At 34.0% G+C, this 17,303-nt stretch overlaps 1 protein-coding gene across 4 annotated transcripts; it reads left to right on the forward strand.

Moving 5' to 3' along the window:
* Positions 1-1,241: 1,241 nt before the first annotated feature.
* On the forward strand, positions 1,242-14,310 carry LOC113763980 (DNA-directed RNA polymerase III subunit RPC7-like). 4 transcript variants are annotated; one of them, XM_027307987.1, is made up of 10 exons: positions 1,242-1,492; positions 3,263-3,562; positions 9,160-9,278; positions 9,909-10,038; positions 10,178-10,300; positions 10,447-10,500; positions 13,166-13,212; positions 13,411-13,506; positions 13,679-13,733; positions 13,876-14,310. In XM_027307987.1, exons 3-10 carry the CDS (start codon positions 9,189-9,191, stop codon positions 13,890-13,892), a joined length of 612 nt encoding a protein of 203 aa, XP_027163788.1. In that variant the 5' UTR covers positions 1,242-1,492; positions 3,263-3,562; positions 9,160-9,188; the 3' UTR covers positions 13,893-14,310. The 4 variants fall into 4 exon arrangements, 3 of the variants coding, with proteins under 3 accessions (XP_027163788.1, XP_027163787.1, XP_027163786.1); XM_027307986.1 differs by having other exon boundaries at positions 3,263-3,447; XM_027307985.1 differs by lacking the exon at positions 3,263-3,562.
* The last annotated feature ends 2,993 nt before the right edge of the window (positions 14,311-17,303 follow it).

Genomic DNA, 17,303 nt, shown 5'->3' on the forward strand with positions numbered 1-17,303 from the left:
GAGATACATAAAAACAACTACATTTATGATCATTAAAACGTATCTAAATAATAACTATATATTTTCTAACTAAAACTTAGATAAGAGACTACTAATACAAATTAATCATATGCTTAGTAATATATTAAAAAATGCCAAAATGCATTACATAAATTTACAAATATCGAAATATCACATCTGAATATTAAATTTAAAAAAATTAAAATTGATAAGTTATTTTGAAAGAAGATGCGGACCTTTTGGCTTGATGCTTGACCTTAAGATTAGGAGTCTAAACTCTTAATCCCTACATTACTTAAATAATTATAGATGTGATGTTAAACATGTTAATATGCATTATTTAGATAACAATAATGTTTTATTATCTAAATATATTAAATTTTTTCCGATCAAGTTTAATTATACAAGATAATTTATACTTTCACAATATGCCCACTTCAATTATTTTTGTTTAACTAAGTGGAACTTGTAATAAACTCTCTTTTTTTGCCATTTTCTATTTAATTTACCTAAAATCATTTTAACCAACATAATTGAGATACATGAAAATAAATAAATTACATTTATGATCAATAAAATGTATCCAAATAATGACCGTATATTTTCTAACTAAAATTTAGATAAGGGACTACTAATACAAATTAATCATATACTTAATAATATATAAAAAATGTCAAAATGCATTACATAAAAATTTACAAATATCTAAATATCATATATGAATATTAAATTCAAAAAAAATTAAAATTGATAAGTTATTTTGAAAGAATATGCAGACCTTTTGGCATGATGTTTGAGCTTAAGATTAGGAGTCTAATCTTTTAATTACTTGGACCAAACTTGGGTTTTAAGTGCTTCAAATTTTTTCTTCTATTTTTTTCCCTATCTTTGGCTCTCGTACAAAAGCCCAAAGCCCAGCTTCTCCACCATTTAGCGTTGTTCCTCTCAGATTTAGCCGTCCTTTTTTCAAGGTTTTCAAACTCGGATCAGACCGATCGGTTCGACCGATCAAATCACGAACCGGTCATGTGTCCGTCCGGTTCATAGCTTGTGTTGACTTGGTTAAAAAATCGATCAAACCCGTAAAAAATCGTTCGAACCGTTAAATTTGGATCGAACCGTGAACCGCGGTTTTTTTATTTTTTCGAAAAATTGACTGAATTTTGAGTCTTTGACCGAAAAGGACTAAACGTCTAAACCGAACGTCATCTAATTTCTAAACCTAATCGGCTAATCTTCAATCTACTCTTCACAGTTCAGCGAGTTCACTCCACTACTCCAGTCTTTGGCTCTTCGCCTCCTCGCCGTCTTCAGTCTTCCTGCTTGGCTGCTGCCGCTGCTTTTGCCGACCGCTCGGCTTCCTGCTTTTGCCGACTCCTTGGCTTCTCAGTCAACTACTCCAGTCTTTGGCGTCTTCGGTCTTCCTGCTTGGCTGCTCTTGCGGACTTGCCGATTTGCCGTCGGTGCTCAGCACGAAGTTTTATCTTAACAAGTAAACTTGATCCCTTCGGCCCTCTGTTTATATGTATCATCAATTTCTTTTTCGGCCCTCTGTATATATGTCTCATCAATTTCTTTTTCGGCCCTCTGTATATATGTCTCATCAATTTCTTTTTTTTTTTAATTTTGTTAGTATATTTCTGATCTTGCTGTACTTATTTTTTTGGGTTTTTTGAAATTTTTAAATACTACCCAAAAAATAAGTTGCCAGATTATCTTGACGGGAAAATGTTGGAATTTATGGAGGAAAATAGCGGCGGAATTTTTATTAGTTGGGTAGTTTTGTTCTCTGTTTCAGTTTACTAGAATAATCTCGAGACTAGCTATTCAGTTTTGTTCTTTGTTCTCTGTTTCAGTTTCTTTGTTCTCTGGAGCCTGGAGTACAAAGGTTATGTCATTGGATCATTGGATGATTGCACGCATGATTACTTATTTGTTGACCATGATCAGGGTTTATCTTGCTTGATCATGAGGATGTGACAAACTTTATTCAAATAAGATGTCGATCTTGATGGGGCCTAGTAAGGTTGCTGATTTAGTGATCTTGTTGAGCTAAGTTAATCATCTAAAGCAAATGATTAGGTACAGAACATTCTAAAAAATAAGACTTGATACCACCAAAGATTAATCTAGCCATAAATTACTTAGGCACTATATCGTGGATATGATTAATGTGCATGAACCCCATTTAATTGGCTGCCATCTACTGCTGATAATATGCTAAGACCTGGGAATTTCCTTCGTATACATATGTCTGTACGAGAGAAATCAGTGGGATATCTTACATATTGTCATGTAATGGTGGAATCTTAAACTCCAAACTTTGTATAATTTCCCTGAAATTACCGCTCAACTTTCCCCCTACCTCCTTCCTCTATCTCCACGACTATTAAGGTGCTGGAAAGCAACGTTTTGAGATTCTTAATTCATGCAAGTTATCTTTGTTTTTTTTCTGACTCTTATATTTTGTTTTCCCTCGTTTATCTGATCTTTAATATTGCCTCATGGCAGATGTTTTAGTAGCACAATCTAAGGGGACTTTTAAAAAAATGGTGGATTATGTAGTATACGCAATGAATTAAGGGGACTCTTATCAACGAATTAAGGATGTGAATTTGAGCTGAGTAACCTTTTATATAGTCTCGTTCATTTTTTTTTGATATGCAGATGGTTAGTTGATTTTGTAGTATGTTTTACAATTTTTAGTTTCCCTCTAGTGATCATGGACTGGTTTTTGCACTATGAATTGGTTTACGGTATTAATATGAATTTTATACTTTTATCACTTACCAGTGATTCATATAATGGTCTTGGATGGTGGTGACGACTTGTCAAGGTGGCTTTTTTTAAAGCTTTGTTGTCCTAGAATGACGAAGAAGATTATAGAAGCCTCAGAAATTGAACTTGTTTGGACCTTTTGAGTGTTTTCTAGACTTATATTTTTTTTGTTAATTCTAATATTTAGACAATTGGACATGTAAGTTGGATAACTATAATATTGCTCTTATGTTAATTATGGTATAACATTTATATTTTATTCTGTGCACAGGTATGTATGTATGAGTGTGTGTGTATGTATATATATATATATATAGTTATTTATTTATTTATTTATTGAACCGCAGTTGAACCGGTCCGATCGGTTGAACCTCGACCATTTCACTTCACCGGTTCAATTAACGGTCCGGGTTTTAAAACATTGCCTTTTCTTTGTTTTTTTTCTATTTCCCTTTCGCCTTTTTTTCTCCTTCTTCACGGCCAGACGACGACGAAATTGAAGCCTCCCTTCAGCTCTAGATTTAGCCAGCCGTCACCTCCATTCTTTCTTTCCCTTTCCCTCTGTTTTCTCCATCCCTCTCTGCCATCACCCTCTATTTTTCTCCTCACAGCCGGACGGTGAAGAAATTGCAGACCCCTTCAGCTCGCTTCTCTAAATAATCACTCCAGGTACTGCTGTCACCCTCGTTCTTTCTTTTCCCTTTTACTTACTCTCCGTTTTCTCCTTGCCTCTCTGCAAACCTGAAGATATTCCCTCTCTGCAAAAGGCACATAGAAATTGACGGTATGTTTCCCCCCTTATCCTCCCTTTCCCCAAAATCTTGTCTTTGTGACTGAAAAAGAAAAGAAGAAAGCATGGGGAAAAGACTCTCTGCAACAGCCGTATTGTTGGTGCACAGCCTTTTGTAATTGTAGGGCAATAATTCACTTAGATAATTGCGCTTTTGTGGCCTTTTGTTCTGTGTTCATGTTTTGTTTGGTTTCGATAAAAGTAAAAAATGAAGAGGTGAATCATTAGGTGTTTTAGTTGTTTGTTCATGATTTGACCGATTCATATCGGAGGCGAATCCGAGATTTTGGCCGATATCTTTCTACACCTAACTCGGACAATAGCGACTGATTCGGAGCGGTTCTAATCAGATATGGTATAATTGGTTATTCGGGGATAGGGACCGGTACCGGTCCCTGTCATTCGAGTTACGACTCGGCCGAGTTGTCTCGTACTCGGCCAAGTTGGCAAACCATGATTCCTACCAAGCAAAAGGAGCACATTCAAAACAAAATACTTAGCAATGTAGCCATCCAGTTCTTCTTGCTCACATTTCCTTGTAGTTGATTCAGTAGCACTTTGCTAGTTGTTTCGACTGTGATTGCAGTCCATCCCTATGTCATGATGATATCCTGCTTTGTTAGTGTGTGATTTTGATTTTTGCCAAATGATAATTACTTTTAGACCTTAGAATATAAAAGCTGCCTACTTTCTTAGCCAATATTGCTGTGTTTTCTCTGCTTTATAGAGTTGATAGTGTGTTTTGATCCTTAGTTATTTGCTTTGTTTGTGAGTATGAAAAGAAAAAGAAAATCAACTAGAAGAACTAATATGTTTGCTGAGATGTTTAATGAGGCATGTAATGAAGGCCAGTTTACTTGGAGCAAAAAAAAGGTTCACTGATATGCATATGCACTTCATGAACATGAATCTCCAATCTTCAGTGTCTGTCAACTGCGCAATCAGTATTGTTAACTTTGGAATGGTAAAGAGGCATGTTGGTGATTCAGTTATAGAAACTCAAATTGCCACTGACCACATTAGTAGGCAGTAGCAACCCTGAACCCTTAGTAAGCAGTTATGTGCATTTGCATACTCTTGCTGCTGTAGATAAGAGATTCAGTTTCGTTATGCAGTCCAGTGCAATAAAGTCGCGATTGATAAATCCTTCTAACCAACATGAGGCTTTGCATAGAAAACTCTATAAAAGGGAAGCATTTTTTTCAATATTCGGCCACCACTTGAGGTAGCAAAATGGATTAATGGATCATTTATTGTTCAAACTAAACGGTTGGTGGAAGAAACTAATCCAACCTAGTTACATCCATTTAGCTAGTGGATGTAAATGGTTTGGATGCAAATGGATATGATTTAGTCCATGATCCATTTCCCAGAGTTCATTTTTGTAATCCAATGAGAGTAACTACTGTGTTGATTAAATATCCATCTTATCTAGCAGCCAACTCGATCCATCTCCCTCTCTCCCACGTCACTGAGCTCCTCTCTCCCAAGTCACTTCTCCTCTCTCTGTTTCCTCTCCCATTTCCTCAATCCTCACGCCTTTGTCCCCTCTCCGTAGAACTTTTTCTGCAGCTGTGCGCCATTGCCTCTATTCCTCCTCTCACTACGCATATGCCATGCGCCCACTTCATTTCTTCTCCATTCTCACACAACCAACTTCACCTCCAGCTTCTTGCATCTTGATTAATTTCTGGAAATGATTTGGTTAAAATAGAGAAATTTTTTCAAAATCAATGGGCTTTGCTATTACTAGGTCTATAGATAATTGAGATGGTTGGTTATAGAGAGAGAGTATGTATCGTGCTTACCAGTGATAAATCATCTCTGGAAGAAGATTACCACTATCCGATGATGCCTACATGTGAAAGTGGACCCATAGGTGGTTGAGATCTCTTTATTTACTAGTAAATTATTTTGGCAAATGCATGTATATGGTTCACGTGGATTATCCACATAAAACCAATAGTTTAATGGTTTAAGTTGGACGGTCCATTTGCATGCGAGATAAAATTTTTGATTGATCCAAATCCATTTAATGTGGATGGATTAGGATGGACAAATGGTTTTGGATATATATAAAAAAAAAACAGCAAAAGATCCTTATCAAATGGAAGAAAAAAAAAAGAAACTCCAAGCTGTGTCTTCCTGTCTCTCTGATGCTCTATACCTTTTTTCTAGGGGTGAGTACATTCGGTACGTACCGAATTCATAACCGAATTCAAATTCAATTTGGTAATTTGAAATCGGATATTTGGTAATTTGGTACAAATTCGGTACTTACCGAATTCACTGAATTATAATATAGTATGAAATAGGTAATGAGATTATGAATTTGGTAATAACTAATTTCGCATTCAAATTTGATAAAATGAAATAGGGTACCGTATTACCACATTCGAATACCAAATTAGTTTATAAAATTATATAATGTATAAATAAATGCTATTTAGTATTAGTATATGCTACTAATATATTATTATATTATATAGGTAAATGCTATTAATAATAGTTAGTATATGGTATTATCATGTATTTATGATAATAATAGTATATAATAATGTACAATATACTATTTTAGTATTTGTTAATTGTTATTTGACTATAATAACACAAATATATAATAATACATAACATAACTATAATACTTATTATTTTATACATGACTTTAATTAGATAATAATTAATAAATATATGTATAATACTAAATACTAAATATTAAATAATAAACATAATTAGTAATTAGAATTTAGATATTGGTAATTTGATACATCATTCACATTTGAATTATTGAATATTTCAATGCATAACCTGTAACTTGTAAGTATTAGTGTGCTCTAAATTTAGAGCATACTCTAAATTTACATTACATATTTAACATAAAAATTCATATTCTCTATTCACTAATCTTAAGGCTTTAAGTATAGATAAGACAACTAAGCAATGTAAGTGAATGTATATGAATTGCAAATCAATGTATTAGTGTATTGACTTTCACAATAATATAAGTAAGTAAATAAGTTATATTTTGATTTGAAATAAATTATAAGTTTGTAACTGAGTAACTTATCACTAATTATTGTAAATTATAAGTTTGTAACTAATATAACTTATTGCTAATCATTGTAATTAAGTTTGTAAGTTTGTAAGTTTGTAAATTTGTAACTAATATTACTTATTAATAATCATTGTAAATTATAAATTTGTAAATTATCACTAATCATTGCACAGTCTAAGGTGTATTCTAGTTTAAATTAATCACATTTTATGTGTTCCTTAAATCATAGACTAAGGATTCTAGGTATAACTGATCAAATAAATGCCAATTAAACCACAAAATGATTAGAACTTAAGTAATGTGTTAAATTATATAAATTTGGGGATCAAATCAGTAATAATTTTTAAATCATTGAGGAGCATAATGAATGTATTATAATTTAGGAGCCCCAATTTGTAAATTAAAAATTACACAATCACCGCCTTCAAGTGAATTTGGGACATTGGGTCGGACACTTCACACTTCACAGTTCACACTCACAAATTAACTCATTCCCAATTTCTCAAGTCACAATTCTGAATTCCTAAATCCCATTATCTTACATATATATAAAAACATAAGACTTTGGCACCACATGTTCGAAGGAAACTGGGGAACTTTAAAAAATTTGTGTTGAAATTGTGGCGGATGCCAATTAAGCCCTTGAGTTTTGATTGTTTTGGCAAATAGTGGTCTACTATTCATGGGCATTTTTGTTTGCCCAAGTGTTAAATGTCCACTAAGCCCTTGAGGAATAAAAGAGGCCAGAATAGTTTCTAACTGTTGGGGGTACCATTGTAATTTTGAACCATATCCCCTTTTTTATTGTGTTTTGTTAGTTGCATTTGTTAGGATAATAAAGATTGTTCTAGCAACTTTATGCCGTTGGATCGTGTTTGAATAGTGCGTTTGGGAGGAGAGATTTGATCAGAAAAGAAAAGAAAGTAATAGAGGGAATTGATTTTCTACCGTTTGAGAGATTTTTGATGTCAGAAAAGAAAGAAAATGAACTGATTTGATCATGTCCAGGTAACAGTAGAAAAAAAGCTTTCTGCTCATTTTGGCCTGATTTAGACGGAAAGTGGAAAAGTGGCTACAAAATTTTTTCAAAATATCAATTATGTCCTTAAATAGTTATTGAACAAATTTTTAATAACATATGTATCCAAAATCTTTCCACTTCTTTCTTTAAACTCACAGGCAACATCAAAATCTCTTCTTTTCTTTCTCATCCTTTCTTTTCTTTCATAACTTAAGGTTTCTTTTCTTTTCTTTTCTATCCAAACTCCCAAACTAGCAATTATAAGATTGATGCCCGAGAACCGTTGGATCATTCCTAATGATGATTAAAGGATTGATTGTTTTCCTTACCTGGAGAGTTTGCACGAACTGATGATTGTTATCTTCCTGCTCCAGTCTCTTCTCTGGTTTGGGTAAGTCTCCCTTCTCCTCTCTCTGGCTGCTCTGTTTCTTCTCCCCCTTTCTCTTCCTTTTTAATGCCTGACAATCACCGCAATTTCTTTCTTATTTTCACTGTAGATTTCTTCCTTTTATCAGGTATTTATAATTGCAAACATGAAACCCACAAATTTTTCCATAGATTAGGTGTACACTTTTACCCTAAAATTCAGGGGATTTTTGCCCAAAAAATGGTCCCTCATCTGGTTCACTAAACCCGTACGAATTTCTCAACCTTCAGATCTTTGTCAACAATTTCTGACTCTAAATTTTACTCTCTTGGCTTCGATTTGATGGCTGCTTAGTAAGAGGGAAGTAGAATCAGTATTAAAAACCGGAGGAATAGAAAAACATAACAATTAAGCATTGACGGGTAAGTTGTCATCAATTTCTTCTCTTTTATTGGAATGTATTTGTAGGTTTATAGATAAAGTAGATCATATCATGTTTCTTCGTCTATTTAAATTGATAAACAAAGATTGCAGAGAAAAGAGGTCGAACCCAATGATTTTATCCATTCTTCTTCGTACTTATTTATGTAGTAAATAGTGGTTAGGCACACGCTGAGTACTGAATATGTTACTCAAAAACATTTTGACTTTGAGCTGGAAAAAGTTTCAGTCTTTGGGTTGAATTTTGATTGATTTTACCTCAAGAAGATGGGACTCCATTGGTAGTTTAGATGAAGCTGTCTTCTGCAGTTTTATACATAGGAGGACTACTTTCATCAGTCATTGTTTCTATTTTTCTTAATTAAGCTATGTTAAGCTAAATTTTGCTATTGGTAGTTTCAGTCTTTGGGTTGAATTTTGATTGATTTTACCTCAAGAAGATGGGACTTCATTGGTAGTTTAGATGAAGCTGTCTTCTGCAGTTTTATACATAGGAGGACTACTTTCATCAGTCATTGTTTCTATTTTTCTTAATTAAGCTGTGTTAAGCTAAATTTTGCTATTGGTAGTTATAATTAACCACATTGTTCCACCTGTTGCTTTTAAAAATGTTAAAACAGCACGGGTGAGTACCTTGTATGTTTCCTTATTTTTGTTCAGTTTTATTGGAGACAATGATGCACCTTCTTGTCCCATTTTTTGGTTAGGAAGCAAGCAAAGGAGAACATATTGTTACATGGCATTCAGAGGGCGAGGGCGAGGACGTGGTGGCTTTGGTGGTGGTGGCTTTCGTGCTGCTAAGCAAGAAAAATTTGATCTCTTTCCGGTAACTAAAACTGAATTTATTGCCTCTTATTATGGTAACTTTTCCTTTCATGTAAGTTGCCTTGTCACTTTCCTAGTAGTCAATGCTTTTACTAGTTGTTTTTTTCTTTTGCAATTTCTTGGTTGTGAACAATTTCTTTTTAATTGTATGAATCTGATTGAAAATAGATTTAGCCTGTTTAGTCTTGTGTTAGGGCAGAGAATAGTAAGTATTTGAAAGGTAAGAAGAAGGCATTTTAGAATCGGTGATCTCTACATGTACTCACCTTTCATCTTGCAGAGTAATTATATTGAAATCTAAATTACCTGAAGATATTTTACTATTGGTTGTCTTGAGAAAAAACTGGAATTTTGAGGTTTACAAGGGAAATTTACATTTTGTCGAATGCTGTAACTTCCAAATGTGTCTTATATCTCTTCAACTACTATGAGCTTAGGGGTCTCATGTCACCTTTTTCTTTGAATAAAAACTTAGAATTAAACTCTGTAAATGCAAATCATCAAATCATCCATAGAATCATATTTTATAGTCATTGTATGATAGTAATGTAAAGTTTTGATAATAACTCTAATTTATTTTTTGGTTTGGTTGTATGTTGTGCTTATAAGTTATTTCATTGCACAATTGTAGGAAATCGAGGAACTAGGAACTGCAGAAGGTGTGAAAGTTGATCCATCCTTTGCTGTTTGGTATAGTAAATTTCAGAGATACTGGAACTCTTCTCCCTATTATGTTGAAGATGAAAGTGGAGGTGCAAAGAGTAAGTACTCAAAACACTTGCACATTGCCTGATTTTTGTTCTGGGAGTAGTAGGATGCCAGAAGATATAACTCTGATGCTAGAACTATGGAAACTGATTGATATAATTGTCTTATCTCTTCCTGAACTTGTGCTGGTAGAAAGTCAAAGCACCGAAATAGAAAAGTATTCAGACAGGAAGTCTAAAAAAAAAAGTTCAAAACAGCCACTCTCACACTTCATAAGAATGGAGCCTGACTATGTTCCCGCCGAGCTAGCTAAAGGTTTGTGATTCTTGTCAATTCTAGAGATGTAAAAATGGTTGTAAACCCATCATTCACTATAAGCATCATTTTTTGTTGTTCTTCCAAGCTTCTTTTTTTCCTTTGCCTTTTACCATATTAGTTTTGGTGTGCTGATGGATGAGAAGGTGAGAAGAAGGAGAAGCATGGTGCCAAAAGAGTGAGATGGAACCCCGAAGCAGGTAATGTGAGAATACACTTTGTTGCTTCTTTCTTCATGCTTGTGTATTTTTTAATCTTTGAGTTTTTTAATTTTTAAATTTAGCTCTGGTCAGCTCTAAGATGGTTTTGGAATTAAAATGATGGCCTTTTCTTTTCTTACTTTTACCCGGTGAATTTGATGATTGAGAAATAGTTGATTGTTGACACTTCATCAATTTGAATTTATCCTTGATGGTTCTAGATTTTCATCTATAAATATTTTAGTGCCATGAAAATTGAGAAATAGTTCATTGAGCGAACACTTTTTGGCTGGCTTCATTAGCAATAAAATATTCTTATAATCCTTTTGATAATGCTTTTCAGTCTCTCATGGCAGTATTGGATAAAACTTGCATGGAATGGCAGTATTGGATAAAACTTGCACAGAACATTCTACAATTCTGCAGTCTCAGGATTGCAAATTAGATTTGAACAAACAGTGCACTTTTGGAGTCATTTTCAATCAGTTGGCTTGGCAAATTAAAAATTTTTATTTGCTTGGTTTTGAAGCTTAGTCATTCATCTATACTCCATTGGATGATTTAAATATTGGTGTTTCTTACTTTTTTGATCTACCTAATTTGCCCTTAATTAAAGCGGTATAATAATAGATGTGTTTTAGTCATCATGGATAATTATGTAATATGCAATATACCAATTATGGAATTACCTGTAGTGGCGTTTCTTACTTTTTTGTTCTACTACCTAATTTGCCCATAATTAAAGTGGTATATTAATAGATGTGTTTTTTCGTCATGGATAATTATGTAATATGCAATATTCTAATTTATGAAGTGTTTCAGTAAGATATAAATTCTTTATAACAACAAAGAGTCTATCATTAATGGTGAATTAGTTATCAATCGATTGTTAAACTGTATCCTACCTTCATTCTAGCCGATTATATGTTACTTAAATTATGAACCGGGAGGAGTAACATATAATCGGCATATTAGTTAAACTGTATCCTACCAAAGCATATTAGTTTAAGCATCAGTTTTGCAAATTTTACGAGCCAAATATTTGTGAACAGAATATTAGTTACTCGGGAGGAGTAAGCAAGAGTTTATGAACCGATGATGATGGTGATCTGCAAAAATGATGAAGGCGTCAAAGCAACCTTAAAATAAACCTGTTAATATTAGTCCTAATTCGGGCAAGAAGCAAAGGCTATCGATAAAGCACTACAAGAAAAATCTATATTAGTGGCACCTATTTAATGGCATTTTTCAAGGGAATGCCATGGTTAAAACTTTTAGTGGCGCCTTGTCAGAAAAACTTCACTTCACTCTATGAAACTGCTGGCTTAGTGGCTTTTTTGCTCACTATGCCATTAAATGCAAATTTAGGCACACTTTGGTGGCATTTCACCTTAAGTGCCATTGGATCATAAGTTTTACTCGCATTTTCTGACAAAATTAAAATAAAAATGAAAAAAAACACAGTTCACTAATTGATGAGATTTGCTTGCCTAATTAATGAGGTTTCCTTCCCTGATTTGCTCCTCTTAAGTGATAAGTATTTGAGTAAATCCCTCAAACATTGAAACTTACTGAAAATTTTTCAATCTAGCATTCTCTACAAATCTTTATCCACAAACCCTATCATCTAGCATCTCAATTCCTGGTACAATGGCATGCAAAAATATTACCATAATAATGCTTTTGTGGCACTTGAAAAGTGCCACTGGATTAAAAAAATGCCATTAGATTAAAATGGCATTTCAAGTGGCACTGGTATTGCTGACACTCAGGGGAAATGCCATTTGATTAAAAAATGCCACTAAAACACATATAAATTGGCATTTTTGAGTATGACTAAATGATAATTTTCTTGTAGTGAAGGGCTGTTTTGATGGAGCTAATGAACAAACCATAGATGTATAAGTTAGCTCAGATTGAATATTGGATGTACAAGTTGACTCCAATTGGTTACTGCAGCGTGCAGGCTTTAAAAATGATGATCCTGATCTGTATGTTTACCTGAACCCATTATAGTGTTCATGTTGCAGCCTGAAAAAGCTACATTTTTTACGAGGCAAACAAGAAGAGAGATGGCCTATTTTTTCCTAAATTTTCTTCTGTTGCATAACATCTTTAGTGAAGGCCTTTAAATCTATTAAATTACATTTTAATTCAATTAGCTTATAGTTTGGACTGGAGTAATTGAACTTTGGTGGTTGTGTATATTGCATTAGTTGAACGACCTGATTATTTCATTGTGAGAAGTGACATTCTTCCAATGTCTCTGTGGTGCCAGAATCATCATCTATTGGGTACCTACAGTTATTCTACCATTATCAAGTGTAATTATAACTTAGTCTACTGTGTTTGTGTCTTTTCACCAAGTTCAATTGATTTAATACTAGTGTACCAAAAAGAAGCTTGTATTTACTTGTTTACCTTTCACTGTTGGTTCTGGTAACCAGCAAGTGTTTCCTAGGATAGGTTTTTCTGTTTAAATTTCGGGAAAAACCAGAAAGTGAGAAAATATTGTAAACTTGTTTCCTATGAAGCAGATTTTGCTAGGTTGTTAATACCAGAGTGACGCTTCAAGGACTTTAAACTTTCTGTAAAGCTTCTCATTTGTTTGGCTTGTATAGAGTCTTTATTTTTGTTCCATACTCACGGTGATTTTATGTGGCAGACATGAAGAAGTTGGATGTCTTTGAAAAGCTTGAGCAGAAGCATCAGGTAACAATGCTACTGCTTGTACTCAGCACTGCTTTCCTTCTTTCAGCAGGAACGAAAGAAAGTGATCTCCTTATTCAGTGGCACAATAGAAGTGAGAAAGATTCTTGGGAAGATGAATACATTTTTCTGCTCATTCTCTTTGTTTGTCCTAGTTGGTTGTCTTGACTATTCTGTTTCTATTCACCTCAAATGCAATAGGGTCAAGAAATAAATGAGAAGGAGGAGGAAGAGGAAGAAGATGAAAAACTAGAAGAAGAAGAGGAGGAGTATAGTGACGATGGCGATTATAATCAGGTACTTGTAACAATCAAGATTGTTTCTGAATGGTCTGAGGGGCTGGGGGGAATCAACTTTTGGGAGTGCAATTCATTATAGACCTTATGCTTGGATTTCTCCTCTCCATAGCAGATATCACATATGCATATGTGTGCTATAAATGCACTAAAAACTCTGAAAATTGTTGCAGAACATTGATTTTGATGATGATGAAGACGACTTTAACATGGGCGATGATAATGATGGTATGGACTTCATCTTTGACATTATCTTACTTTTTCAATTTCAGTCTTGTATGTTGATAGAGAATTGCCTTGCCTTGTTGGACCGTATAATGATGTTGTTTAATTATGAAAGCTAACGCTGATGAAATCTGTTGTATTGCAGATGAACCAGAACTATAGATGATGTATTTGTAAATGACCTATCTGGCCTCCTCCCAGATGGCACCAATTTTGCAGACAAAAAAAATCCTTTTTCCTTCTGTATAAAGCCAGAAGGGATTCACGAAATTTTTCTCTTTCAAGATTTGACAGTTCCAGTTTTCAGCGGTGACATGACATCCTTCTCTCTGGTTTTTTAGACATGTACGGTTCTCTCGCGGTTGCAAGTTCTTGGAGTTGGGAGGGAGCTGGAGCTTTGCTTCATTTTTGATAGCATAAAATTGCATCTTGAAGTACTCTCTCTCTCTCCCTCTCTTCAAATACATTCTTAAGAAGCACCCCTTCCCCCCTTTTTTTCCTTTCTTAATTCTGATGTTGGACATTGGCTTTTTGTCATTACTGAAGCGTCTCATGTGAATACCCTATATGCGTTGTAGCATTTTGTGTTTGCTGCCCTTACAATTTACAAAGATGTGAATCGGAAAAGGAGGCAAAAAAAAAAAGAAAAAGAAAGAGGTCATTAGGATAGAAGCGGGTTGCAAGGAAGTTAGATGAATTCTACCAAAAATTAGGTCCTAAATTCATTGTCACATCGATAATTAGTTGGCTCCTTGTATAACGCCCGTGCTTGATGGGCTAGCCTAATTCTTTTTTGAGTTGAAATCACGGATTCAAAATGATTAACTCAAAAGTTATTAGTAACGGATTTGACGGCCTTTCCTTTCTCTCTTTCTCAGTTGATGCAGAATATTACACTTTTTCCACCTTTAGAATTTTGCGTTCTCTCAAAGCTTGTTACAATCTAACTCTCTTCACCTTTAGAATTTTGTATCCTTACAAAACTTGTTATAGGCTAACTGTCCAATTTAGTTGTTTGTAAATTCTAGAGTTGATTCGTGCTCTAAAGGTGATTTTCACCCGACGTGGCACTTAGTTCCATAAGTTCTAGCAGTGATTCCAATTGAACGTAGCACTTGACTCTGCATAGGTAGAGATCATGTGAGATTCGCTTTGATACTATTTGAAACTCCCTTGCCTCGAATGGGTTGGTCCAATACCTTTTTGAGCTGAAGCCATATGTTGAAATATTAATTCAAAATTATTAGTAATCTAATGGACCAGGCGTTTTCCCTCTTTCGCAGTCAATGTGAGGTGTTACACTTTATCTATCTTTTCTTGTTCTCATACAGTGCAAGTAATTCGTACTTTTTTTTTCCCTTCCTTTCCTTCAAATAAAAATGTCAATCATTCGAACACTAAAATGGAAATTCAAAGCTCGAATAATGCCATCTATGTGTCTCTCGCGGTTTTCCTGTACAAACATGATGAGATGAAAAAGACCATAAATACCATATGTTTTAGCCGCCACGATTTCGAACTTACCAAGTTCTAGCCTCCGTCCCCAATTAGGAAACCTGGATCATGGAACATTTTTTGGTTCTGCTCATGTTACTTGTAAAATGATAAAGTTTCAAAGCCGCAAGAAGCCTGTTCCACCATAGACAGGCATGCTTGTAATGCACTTCCAAGAAGCCCCCATCCAAGATTTGATTGTCTGTACCACTACCAACTTAGATTTAACCTCGAGGCCAATACAAGTTGATTTAATTGATAACAACGAGTCACTTCTTTATAAAAGTTTGTAAGGGTTATACTGATAGGTGATTTGTAACAATCTCTGTAAGTGACTTGTAGTCTCAAGAGCATGCCTTGATCCATGAGCACTATGTTAATCTATGATCTATAACAATCTCTATAAGTGATCTATAGTTTTGAAAGCATGCTTTGTCCTAACCCATGCAGTCATGACCGAACCGGAAAAAACTAGATACAAATTCTTACTGAGCAAGCAAAACAATCTAGTTCTTTTTTTGGTTGGGATACGTTATTAACTACGCCGGATACATTGATAATGGGTATGCATATGTTAGAATGAATAATATTAGGGATAATTTTAGAATCCTCCATTGAGGTTTTCGACAATTTCACTAATCTCTCTTGAGGTTTGTAAAATTACACTAACCTCTATGGTTAAGATTTTGGTAATAAAATCAATTCAAATAAAAAAGTATCATTTAGAAAGTTGTTTGAGGAGAGGGATAAAGCTTTTATTCCACAAATTCTCTTTATGCTTGTGTGTAAATTGTATTCTAAAGAAATGAAAAACATATTAATAAAAGTAAGGGAAGGTAAATGCAAATAACAAAGAACAAAAAATAAGAAACAACTGACTTTCTCTGCAAAACTGGACCAACGGCTATTTTTTCAGGTCTTTACCGTTTCATTTTGCATATAAAGGCAACAAGAAGCATTAAGATGTATCTCACTTTCACTTGAAGCAACAAAATTTAAGGTGAGAAAATAGTGATTTTGTGCGGATTTCACAAGTTGAAAGTGAAGTATAGGTGCAAAAACTATGGCTGTGTCAAGTTACAAGAGGAAATCATAAAATTCACCTACATTCTTTAGCATCAAGGACAAATATTGCAAGTATAATCACAAGGCAAATGTGAAGATTTTTGGGAGTACAAAAAATTTGGACAAATCACTATTTGGTGTATCAATTTCTGAGAGTAAACATATATTTGGTACGTCAATTGACACTATTTTGTAATTGCATGTTACTGTTCATCATTAAAAAAAATCTCCAATAGCCATTTTTGTTAATTAGTTACTAACAGTTAATTAGTACCATAATTACTTAATTACCAGATATTAATTTTTGATAAGACATAATATCTTAGGGTATATGAGTAATTTTTTCCCAATAAGACACTGTAAGGGAGGATAGTGTTACTTTGCAAACTTTAGGGGAGGCGAGTGAAATTGTCAGAAACCTCAGTTGAGGTTTCTGAAATTATCCCATAATTTTATGTACCTGTCTTTGATTTGCCAAACCTTATCAAAGGTGGATATATATTACGAGAAGTTGTGTGCTGTCTTTTCTTTAAAAAGATAAATTGAGCAATTGGTTCGCGTTCATGCCTTTAAAGGAAAAACAATAAAGAGAAGAAAATGGTCGATACGAATTATGACTAAGAGGTAAGGCAGGCACAAGACTTTATTAGAAACAGAGAAAGAGGTTGGTAGGTATGCCAAAAAATAATAGGTGTAATCCACACTAATCGACCTCGAATCTAGTTAAAAAAACTTGAATTAGAACTCAAACTCGATCTTGTCGACCTTGAAAGTCGAGTTTGATTTTATTTTGCATTACTTGAGCTCGAACTTAAGTTTGTGCTCAGTGAACCCAATCGAGCTTGTTTTGAGCTTAATTGAGTCTAATTGATTTTAAGAAATATAAATTTATATTTTTATATGATTTTACACAAGGGACAAAATAGATATTTCATACAAATAAATAAAAAAATTAAAAAACATATATATGTGTGTGTATATATATATATGAAACTCGATTGAGCTTGATTAAAC

The sequence above is a fragment of the Coffea eugenioides genome, chromosome 2, assembly GCF_003713205.1.
Source record: "Coffea eugenioides isolate CCC68of chromosome 2, Ceug_1.0, whole genome shotgun sequence".
Lineage (NCBI taxonomy): Eukaryota > Viridiplantae > Streptophyta > Magnoliopsida > Gentianales > Rubiaceae > Coffea > Coffea eugenioides.